General features: G+C 43.6%; 1 protein-coding gene across 1 annotated transcript; it reads right to left on the reverse strand.

Moving 5' to 3' along the window:
- Window positions 1-1,495: 1,495 nt before the first annotated feature.
- On the reverse strand, window positions 1,496-11,159 carry LOC133374737 (NACHT, LRR and PYD domains-containing protein 3-like). Its single transcript, XM_061605936.1, has 5 exons — window positions 9,648-11,159; window positions 8,036-8,122; window positions 5,491-5,661; window positions 3,624-3,791; window positions 1,496-2,911 (listed from the first exon to the last, which is right to left on the reverse strand). Exons 1-5 carry the CDS (start codon window positions 11,090-11,092, stop codon window positions 2,824-2,826), a joined length of 1,959 nt encoding a protein of 652 aa, XP_061461920.1. The 5' UTR covers window positions 11,093-11,159; the 3' UTR covers window positions 1,496-2,823.
- Window positions 11,160-11,578: the final 419 nt, after the last annotated feature.

The following is an 11,578-nucleotide window of genomic DNA, read 5'->3' on the forward strand; positions in this document are numbered from 1 at the left end:
CAGAGTGGTAAGTGGCGGTAACGCAGCCGAAGCTCTGCTCACGGCTGGAGTTCGATTCCATCGAAAGGAGGAAGTCGAATCTCCGGTAAAAGGGGTGGAGGTCCACTCAGCCTTCCATCCATCCATGCTCAATAAAATGAGTACCCGGCATATGCTGGGGGGTAAAGAAAGGCCGGGGAAGGAACTGGCAATCCCACCCCATATATATGGCCTGCCTAGTAAACGTCGCAAGACGTCACCCTAAGAGTCGGAAACGACTCGCACTACAAGTGCGGGGACACCTTTACCTTTTGCATCATTGCAAGTTGTTCCCCCACTTCAGTCCTCAAACATCTTCCACATGGCAATGTTTAATGCACAGGCGTGTGCATGAGAAGAACGGAGGGGATAACCCTTTTTTTGGTGGGGTAAGGAACATATGTAGAAGCGGATGTGGATCAAGGAGGCTGAGGGCAACGTGCTTGTCTTTGTCTGGAAGCATTGTGCAGCTGTGCAAATATAGGATGAGAAAAGAGCTGCCCCATTTACCAAAAAATAAATCTGTCCCTTTCCGCCGATCGATTTACTCAGGGCTTTTTTGTGACACTCCTCACTGGTATTTATTTATTAAATTTATATCCCGCCCTTCCTCCTAGAAGGAGCCCAGGGTGGCAAATGATAAAACACTAAAAAACGCAGAGCTTGGAAGATTACTTTTAAAAAGTAATAAATTACAGTTACAGTTACATGCCCCCCCAAAAGTACTAATTACCGTTACCATTTCAATTGCTCTGAAAGTAACTGATTACTTTACTTATACTCAAAAGTAATTGCTACAATTACATTTTAGTTACTTTTTAAAATAAAATTGCCTACAAGGTGCTGGCCTTGGCTGCTGCACATCCAAGTAGCCTAAACAACATTAAAAATAAGCACACACACACAGAGGGTAGTAGCATATATATTTTTATCCATAAGATTAACAGAATGGCATAACAGAATCTCACATCCCCTCACTCCACCCCCAGCAATGATACCCCAACACACATATTTTTCTATATTTATATTGCCTCCAGCTCTTTTCTCCTTCCACTCCTGTCAATTTGTAAACGATTGTTTTCTCCACGCCGTCTCGCTCTCCACCTCCTCCCTTGTCGCCTCCTAAGCCCCCATAGAGCATGAAGGAAGAACGACGCTGCACAGAAGCCCAATTTGAAGCACATGATTTTAATTCACCAATCAGAGAAGCAGAAGACTTCCCCTGCAACCCTCTCCCCCAAGTAATGCGCAAAAGTACTGCTGGAAACATTACAATTACTCCTCAAAAGTAATGAAGTTACTACTCATTCTATTACCAGCAAAATGTAATGAAGTTACCCACTCGTTACTCAAAAAAGTAATAAATTACAAGTAATTTGTTACTTGTAACGAGTTACTTCCAAGCTCTGGAAATCATCTTTAAGGTATATTAAAAACAAAACATCTTAAAAATATTTTAGAAACAGAACACCTTTAAAAACAGCTATGAAGTACTGGCACCTCTTTTTGTCCCCCAAATAAAGCCTTGGATTTACTTATGGAAGGATGGCTGGAATTAAAACAATGCACAGAAATACAATCCACTGATTTCTCTTTATTTATTCAATTAATGTCCCATTGTTCCCCAGTGGTCTCAAAGATGCTTACAGCAGACATGTTAACAGTTCTGTCCCCAATGGGCTCACCATATAAGCCTTAAAAATGGAACCCTGTTGCACGTTTTCCACTACATCAGGAATTATTAAAATTTCTACCGCCAGAGTCCACTTGAAATGGCTGAAAATACTGAGGCGTACCACCAGTCACAGAATGATGGCAACTGGGGGAGGAGTTTGGCATAATTAGCTAACAATTACTGATACCACTTTCTAATCCATCTTTGGGAATGGCTGAATTCTTTGCCACATCATTTTCCTGGTGGCAAGGAGTTCCACAGTTCAGCTTCCTTCAAGCTAAGTAAAGAAATTTACTCCATTTTTTAAAAAGAGAATTTGTTCTGCTAGGGAGATAAATGTGCTTTAATCCACTTTAATCACGCAAACCTAAAGCTGCTCTGGAGGCATTGTCCAGGTAAAATCAGTCCCACCAATTTAGGCAGAAATTGCTGATTCAGAGGCTCTAAGCACAGAAAGCTTTTCCTTTTATATTTTTTACCTTCATACCCTCGGATGCCTCTCAAAATATTTCTACCCATCTACTGCAATTTCTTCTCCTTTCAAACTCAACGTGTGCCTTAATTCTGCCCCTCCCAATTGCCTGTTACTTTCATCCCTCCTCCTTCGTCCTTTTACATTCCTTTTTTCTGGCTATAACAGCTTTCCTGTTTTATCCCCTTCCTTTCTATTCCCAGTAGATTTATTTATTTATTATTAATAAATATTAACCATTTATTTCATTTTCTAATGTCCTTCAACACCTCTGGCCCTTTCACCTGAGAGACGGGAGATCTTCCTTGCTTCTCTCCTGCCCCCGCCCCATAAACTTCTATGTCTCCCAGACACCTTTGTTCACCCATGCAATGAGTTGCCGATGCTGGTATTATCCAAGCAGGGGCTATGGCGCAGCTAGGGGGCAAGGCAGGCAGCTGAGGGGGCACTGGACAGGTTGTGGCAAAACTGATCTAAAATCTCAGTGGATCCAGTTAGCCAGGGGAAGGCCAAAGAAACTCTTCTGGGTCGCCGGCTTTTCCAAATGGTCCCATTTTGCTTAGTTCTTGGCCTTCAAAGGGAAACCACCTCTGGCTGCTCCCTCAGTCAGTCACTGACACTTTCATCGGAGGGGAGGATATGGCTTATTGACGGAGTTTTAAATGTAAATCTTCAGGCCTTCTCTTTCACCTTCCAGATTCTTTAGCTGTTTTTCCATCATTGGAGTGATGTTGCTTAAGTTCAGCCTAGAAAATACAGAACAAATATAGCCCAAGATCGTTATCACCTAAAGAAACAGACTGGCAGTCATTGTTGTTTGGGGGACAGAAAAAAGCAAGCAGAATATATGACATGAAAGCGAACTAGTAACACATACGATTTAGTTTTGCGAGTTTAAAGTGGACTAAAAGGCTCTAGCACGACAAATCCACTTTTTAATTGAAAAAAATGGAAAAGTGTGGGATGAACGAATGATTAATGGGAAGACGTGTCAACTTCCCATAATCAAATCAGAAAAAATGCGAGATGAATGTTCATTTGTGATATAAGCGCCCCACAAACAAATACCAACAAATTTGCTTTGGAGTTACCCTTTCACACTCAACTTGTACCTTATTCCCACCCCAAGCTGCCAGTTTCTTTCATCTTTCCCTCCGGTTCCTTTTCTGCTGTATTCCTTTGAGACTGGGCAGCTGGATCTGTACACAATATTCCAAAATGCGCTCACACTGTGGATTTGTGGCAGTCGCTTGCAGCGGTGGCACCAAACCACACCAGGAAACAGATCAACAACTCTCTTCTCCAGACAGCTACCTCAGGGATCCATACAACAGAAGTGGTGGGGCCTGATTTCCTCCATGCGTTACCTGCTCACATTTTCCGATCACAGAGTTTTAATTTGGGGGACTAGAAGTTTAGAATTCCCTACACTCAGGACAGCCCCAGCCCTGATCATACCTGATTTCTGTAAGAGCAGGACAGGTCAGGATGAGAGCATGGATGTCTTCAGCGCACTGATCTGTGAAAAGGTTGCCACTCAGGTCTAGATGTTTGAGGTTAGTGTTGTCAGCCAAAGCAGCAGAAAGTTTTCCACAGGATTCATCTGACAAGCCAATTTCCTGGATTCTGTGGCAGACACATGAAGGCGTTAAAAGGTGTGCCAGCCTCTTCAGAACTTTTCTGGTCCCTTCCTCTCAAGAAATTGGGGTACCCAAAAAGTATAATGAAAAGAATTGGGGGTACCCATGGTAGGGCCTTCTCAGTAGTGGTGCCATGACTTGGAAATATCACCCTATTGGTGGGGAGGTAAAGAGTTCTACCTGGTCTTTAGAGAGCGATCTCTAAACAGCAGATAGAGTAACCCCTCTGGCTGGTCTTTAAGTTCCTCTTTAAAGGGTAGCCAGAAGAATTTTTTAATCTCATCTCCAAACTCAGTGCTAAGTCCCACAGCACTGAGATAGGAGATAAAGCCCTCTGCTTGCTGTTTGAGAGTATAAGGCAGCATTATACTCCAACTCTGCCTCAGTCCTACAGAGGGCATTCTAACATTGCAATTATTCTGAGCTCTGCCGGATTGGTGTCTGGGTCATATTTTTTGTCTGAAACATCTTGCACATTTATTTAGTATCTGAGTGCAGAAGGGAAAAGTGATTCCTATTATGGAAAAACATATTTAAATTCTGTTTCAAGAAAACTTTGATGCAGTCACAGCAATTCTCAACTCCTGTCTTCTCAAAAATAATACCTATTTTGCCAAAGTGAAGGGGGAGGTCGTTTGTGTTAACTTTGAAATGTATTACAATTTTTTTTTGTTTATTGTGCTGTTGATGTATTATTGATGTTGTATTGGTGTATTTTTATATTGGTGCTTTTTTGTAAGTCGCATGGAGGGCCTCCTGGCCGGAAGGTGGGGTAGAAATATTAAAATCAAAATCAAATTTTTGATGAACCCTCTTTAAGCGTAAAAAGCAAGCGAAAGCACCAAGTTTTACTTCGTGCAGCTCCTTCTGTGCAGAGTAGAAAGCCTTTTCCAGCCATCCCAGCGCCGGAGAGGAAAGGGCAGAAATTGCTGATTTTGCGTGTGAGCACACATTTGCATGTGCGTTTGCATGAAAGTTATATGTACGCCTGTATGACGGCATGTATGCGCGAGTGAGAGAAAGGGCGCCGTGTGATTGCGTGTCTGGTGAACGTGCATGTGTGTGAGTGTCCGATTTCCATCTGTAGTGCGTGCATGCGCATATACTGTACATTTGGCCACACCCACTACTGACATGTAGTCCTTGGAGGTGTGACTGGCCACCAGTGCAAACCTTAGGCTGAAAAAAGTTAGCTATCCCTGCTCTAAACATTGGCATTTATTCCTACATAGGTGTGTATAGGATTGCAGCTTAAATGAATCACAGTGTCTTCATATTGGGGCAGTGAGTCCCACAAGTTAATTGCATATTGCATGTAGAAGTGTTTTCTCTTTGTCTCTCCTGAACTACCTACCACCAGTTTCATTGGGCAATGCCAAGTTCTGGCACTATGAGGAAGAAATATTTCTTTCTGCTGCCTCTTACACTCCATTCAAAGTGTTATAAACTTGGATGTGTTGGGTTTTTGTATTTTCCAGTGTTAGGTACTGCGTTTAACTATGTAAATTGGTGATTGGTCTATTTATTTAGGGGTTGGCGACATCACCTTCAGTATCTGACAAAAACGCTAGTCGTATTTATTTTCAACAACTAACCTTTTTAAAAGGTTAAACGACACTCTCTGACCTGCAAATATTTCAACATACCCTGCGTACCTTAAGGTAGTTCCTTTGAATGATACTTACACTAGTTTCTGTATCGTGCACTGTGGATTGCTGAACGCCGTCAGTAGGTCAGAGAGGCCCTCATCCCGCAGTTTGTTCTTGGTCAGGTCAAGACTTAAGAGGGTCTGACTCTCTGAAAGGGCAGAACTCAGGTCTCTACAGCACTGTTCGGTAAGGGCATTCTTTGCCAAGCTGGAAAGAGCGTGCAGCAGTAACAAAGTTAGGAAATGAAAGAGAAGATGGAAATTATGTACACACACAGAACTGGTATCTGAAGAGCTCAATTTTCTTCTTTCTTCCCTATTAAAGAGTAAGCATAATTGATCATTGTCAAAGATTGCCCCCCCAGGATCCCTTGACCTCAACACCCCAAGGGGGTTCTTTGCTTCTGAGAACAGTCCCAATTCCCTTGGGCCACTGCTTCCCAGGTATACTCTCCCTCTTCCAGGATTAGTTTTACAGTAGAACTGCCACCACCCCTCTATTAGCTCCCTACTCTGAGAAAGTGGACCTCAGAGTGCTAATGAAGACCCTAGAGCAAGCCTATTGTTACTCCTTGTGCTCTAGAGCATTGACCCACATTAACCAACGGTAATCAGTTGCATCCAGTCATCAAGGACTGGATTTAGAGTCATGCATTCCAAGCAATACACACCAGTAATAAACGGGTAGTTTATTGAAAAGAAAAGAAAAGTACCTACAAAAAGAGAGCAGCATCTGTTTCCTTTAAAGCTAATTGCCTTCAACCGGGCTCACAACATTGGCATACCGATAGTGAGAGATTCAAGCAGACAAAGAAAAACAACAAACCTCTGCCTAACCTAGCTAGGTCACTTACTTCAGTAACGCCTGGTTCCCAAACAGCATCGTCAGGCAAGTCCAAATATGTGGAATTAGGAAAAGGGAACGAGTAACTGAAGGATCATCCTTTATTTTTATGGGGTTCAGCTGGCAACAGGGAGGGGTCCAATTAACCATCCTAGGCGCCCCTTCTGTGATCACTTTCTTTGAAGATAAGGGTGGCTGATCTGCAATACCCACTTTCCCTGACTTTGATCTCAGGAAGCAGATAAGAGGTAAGGTTCAGTTGCATCTTCTTGACACTAGCAAATTCCCTGTCTGGCACTAAAGCCTTTGGCCTAAGCCTTTCTCCTTCTCCAGCAGAGTATCCCAGGGATCAACAAGCTCCCAGAATTCCCTCTGGTTGAACCATCTTAGCTTGACCAACTTCAACTCAACGTTAGCTATTCTTGACAATCATCGTGTCTGAGTAAAAGGATTTGTGTTGTAAATGATGTTTCTAGTCCTCATGGTGCCAAGAGCACCACTGCCCGCAAATGGTGCCATGGAGCAGGGGTGGGGAACAGGATCCAGCTGGTGGGGCAGATCCTGAGCTCCCCCCCCGGTGGGCCACTTTGATAGGTGGGTAGGGTTGACCCAGTGACATCAGGTGTGGGGCAGGTGGGTGTGGCTAGTGGAAAACAGCCCCGCAAGCCAAATGAGACCTTGTTGGGTCTAATCAGGCCTGCTCAACATTGCTGTTGCCTCTTTCCCACTTTCTCACGACTCCTAGATATCTTCAATTACCTGTAAAACTCTGCGTCATGGAAATGTGTTGTAGTGACATGTCCATTAAGTAGCGGATATAAATTTTGTTAACAGTAGATAAATAAATGTTGAAGAGCGCTGGACGTTGACCCAGACCACTCAGGTTAAATGACTACTGAACAGAAAGCTTGGGAGACAGTGCAGTCCTATACATGTAATCTCCATTGGGTAAGTGTACATTGGATTGCAGCCTTACTCTCAGCTTCATGTTCACCCGCAGGGTTGTTTCAAGATAAACAGGGAAGGGCACTGTCCTGTGCTTGCTGCAGCACGTGAGAAGCATGTAATAAATGCTATTTATTCAATAAATGGGCAAATTCATTTCTAGTTAGCGCTTGTAACTGTATTCCCACATTCATTCTTGACCCAAGGCTGATCTACCTAAGTCTCACTTTCCGGAAGAATATGAGAACTCAAACGCAGCCATCGTTTGAAATTCACACTTCTCTGAATTTTGCAAAGTAGTTCTTCAGCCAAGTAACATGTACAAGAATACATCTACTGGGGTAAAGTGTACACAAATATATATATATGTAAGAGGAAATCACATACAAAAATGCATTATATTAGAGAAAATGTCTTTGCAAAAATGTGCATATTAGGCAAGATTGCATACAACAATGGGTATATTGGGAGAAACTCACTAAAAATGCTGGTAATTTTTTGGTGAGGATTTTTTTTTTTAATTGCAAACGGAAATGTGGAGATTGAAAACACCAGAGAATAAAATGGGCAGATTCTCCCATCTCAATTCTCCACTATTGACATCTAACACCATCATCCACAATTCTACAATTGTGAAAGGGATTCAAATTGAAAGGACGCCAGAGCAAACCATTTCCAAATCAATTTGTATCAGGAAAATTCGCTAGAGGGTTCCTTCTCCCAGACACCTTCCTCCAGCGCAGACCCAGTGAGGATTTGTTAAGGAGCAGTCCATCGACTGTGACAAACATACCTTAGGCTTTCCAGTTGACAGTCTGGATGCTTTAAGACAGAAACGAGCTCTTTGGTTGATGGATTGTTCAGATCATTATTGCAGAGTCTGTGGAAAAAGGCGAAAGAATTTATCGGAACGTAAAAGCATTTAGCAGTCACAATAGGGTAGGGTTCTCTTCTGTGTCATGTCCCTTAGATGGTGAGCCTGAAGGAAGAGACTGTCTCTTCCCACTGATGCTGGTAAGCTGCTTTGGGAGCCATTTTCATCAAAGGCCTTGCCCAAGTTGGACTGCCCCCTCTCCTTCCCTCAGGGCCACTATTTGCCCTGTGGGAACAGGAAGAGAGCTATGGAGGCAACATTGGGGTACCAGCCAGACTGTCCTCTGCTCTCCACAGGGCCAACAGACACCATCTACCTTGAGGAAAGGAAGAAGAGAGTAAAGGAGGCCGGCCAAGACAACATCGGAGCAAACTTTTCATTTTGATCTATTTATTTGGTTTAGGGTTGTAAAACTGTAAATGATCTTCTGTGTCTGGGCAGAAAGGCAGTACATAAATGCAATAAATAAATAAATACGCCTGAAAATAAGCATGGGCTTATGTCTGTAACATCAGCCTCTGGAATTGGCTGGCTGTGTGAAGCTTCTGGACTAGCAAGGCATAGTTCAAACCCTCAGAGCCTGCCTCCCTGTCTGCATTTGCCACCTAGTCAACAGAGCAGAATCTTCTTGCCTGCTCTTGTCCCAACAGCGGCACCAGTCCCTTGATCGGGTGCCAGACCTGCGCACCACCCACTGACTGCAAGGACCTTTGGACTGGAGAACTTGTCAGGCCTCAGATACAGCTAAATGCCTGAGGCCTTGTCTGGCTTCGATACTTGAATGCAAAATACACTGTCTCATAGAAATGTGTGTGTTTCCTTTTATTGTTCATAGCCATTGGCCGTCACAATGAAATATTCATACAAGAATTTCAAAAGAGGACAGTTGATGCAGAGAATATATATATAAGCATTTCGAGGTTAAAAATTACAAAAATTCAAGGGAAAAGAGCAAATAGAAGATTATATAAAATCATTTCAACTAAAATTATCGGACCAAACAAAAAGTGCTACAATCAGGATAAAATTGGGGCTTCTACTAAATGTATATAGAAATGTATTCTGGGAAATTTGCAACATGCCCTTTTAAAATGTAAATTTCAAATTCGTTCAGGATGTTCTTTGGTGTGTTTTTATTTTTGTTGAATTGTTTTGTTTATGTTTGTCACCCTGAGCTCCTACAGGAGGAAGGGCTGCGTATAAATTCTAATTCTCTAGAATAAGAATACGGATAAGCTCCAGTAGTAACAGTAAGTTGTAGGAGTAATAATATAGTTGGAAGCATCATCCCCAATCCTTCCTGGCTCACTGTAGAACAGAGGTGCTGTTTCAGATTTTTGGAAAGTGGGGTTGGGCAGATTCAGCAAGGTCTAAAGACTACATTCAAACTAAAAACGGCAAAAAAAAAAGCTTGTGTTAAGAGCATTTACTATGAATATTATTTTAATCTGTCGATCATTTGGAATGTTTTCTCAATCCTGGAAATTGCTTGTATTTGACATCAACCATGAATTCTGTTTCAGCCACTTACCTCAGTTCTCTGATTTTGTTCAGCTGAGGGCTGAGCCTCTGCAACCCCTCATTCTGGATGAAGCACGAATCAAGATTTAAGAGGTCAATCTTTCTGCCGCAACTCAGAACATAAGCAAGGATGGTGCAATCAACAGGCATCAGATACAGCTCTGAGAAGTCCATGGAGGCATGATCATCTCCCAGTGCCTGACGTACAAGTAGTTTGTTGTGTTTCTCAAAGAGCAAACTGAAGAAGTTCAAAGTCTTTCTTTTACCATCATGATTCTCCATGCTCAAGAAAGCGATGCAGTCCATCTTCATGATCCAATCAAGGACTCGCTTAGTGGTCATTGAAGAGAACTTCCCCAAAATTTCCTCCAGGGGTGCCCTTGGTGCGGGATGGGACAAGCCAGACAGGAAGCGAAGAAAAATGTCATACTCCCCACCTTGGCTGTTTTGGGCTGCTGTCTTAATGCATCCAAAATTATCCTCTTTGAAGTCTAGGTAATGGACAAGGGCAGCAAAAAACTCTTGAACAGTGAGGTGGACAAAAGAATAGGTGACCTTGGAAGACGAGATGTCACTTTGTATGTTTTCCACCAGGAAAGCACTGAAGGGCAGAGATGAATCTACCCCAAATGCCTCCAATAATTGCTGATCAAAGATAAGAATGTGATACTGGAGACCATAGTCGGCCAACCAACCAAGTTTTATCAACATTTCCCGCACTTCTTCCCTCTTAGGGAGCCCCCTGGTGTGGTTGGCCATCATATGCTTGACGTAGCTTACAAAGAGCTGAGTCACAGTCTTGGGAAGGGGGTGCGACTGCCCAGTGGTGGAGGAGAAGCAAGGTTGCAAGGCTGTGCAAGTAATCCAGCAGTAGGAGGGATTGTAACAAAGAGTGTACAGAACCTGGCTCTCCCTCACATGCGCTAATGCTCTCTGGGCAACCACGACATCTCCAAAGAAGTTGCCGAAGTACCTTTCTCTTTCCTGGGAGAGGAAGCCCACAATACTGGCCACTCTGTGGAGGACTCCAGTTTTCAAACGGCTGAGTTTGCTTGGGTGGCTGGTCAGGAGAACGGAACATCCCTTCAGAAGTGTTTGGTTCAGCAGGCTGGCTACAATCACCTCAACCGGTTTCACATCTCGTGTCTCTGCACAGAAGCCTAAGCTCAAATCAAGGTCACGTTTGCTCTCGTCCAAGCCGTCAAAGATGAAGAGCAATTTCTCTGGCTCTCGTAGAATTGCCCCAAGTTTATCGTGTAATTTGGGGTACCCCCGTTGGATTAAACTTTCTAGACTGGCCATCTCTCCCACAGTGTTGAGTTCTCGGAATTTGAAGAAGAAAATAAAGGTGAACTTCTGGTAGTGTTTTCCAGTTGCCCAGTTGAAGACAAATTTCTGCACCAGGGTCGTCTTGCCCACCCCGGCCACCCCACTCACCATGACAAACAGGGGCATATGTTATGCTGAACGGACAGCAGTAAGGGGCAAGGCAAGATTGTACCGGAGGAGGGAGCTCCTTGGCATTCACTGGATGGGGGTGCAGTGTGGTGGGAAGCAAGAAGGTATATTGGTAAAGCATTGAAGCCTCTCTTTTCCTTCCTGTGAAAGGGTGCGGTGCGAAATATCACAGGATTGGAAGCTGGTGGCATTTCAGTTTGAGACCCGCAGGGGTTCTCCTGGATGGAAAATGTAATACTTGTCAAGTCTGTACAACAGTATTCAATGGGGGTAAGTAGGGGTGGTGTAGGGGGAGGTTGCAGTTGGGAGAGCTCACCCCAGGCATCACCTTTCATACACCCCAAATGTTGACTGGTGGAGTCTGCTCTCCAGCATGGATTTCTGAGAAGACATCCTCGTCATGCTGGCAGAGATCGCTCCCCCAACTGACATGTGTAAGGGAAAGGGGGTGGGTGGGGGTAGAAACACAGTACCTCCCATTTT

This window comes from Rhineura floridana, chromosome 22 (genome assembly GCF_030035675.1).
Source record: "Rhineura floridana isolate rRhiFlo1 chromosome 22, rRhiFlo1.hap2, whole genome shotgun sequence".
Taxonomy (NCBI): Eukaryota; Metazoa; Chordata; class Lepidosauria; order Squamata; family Rhineuridae; genus Rhineura; species Rhineura floridana.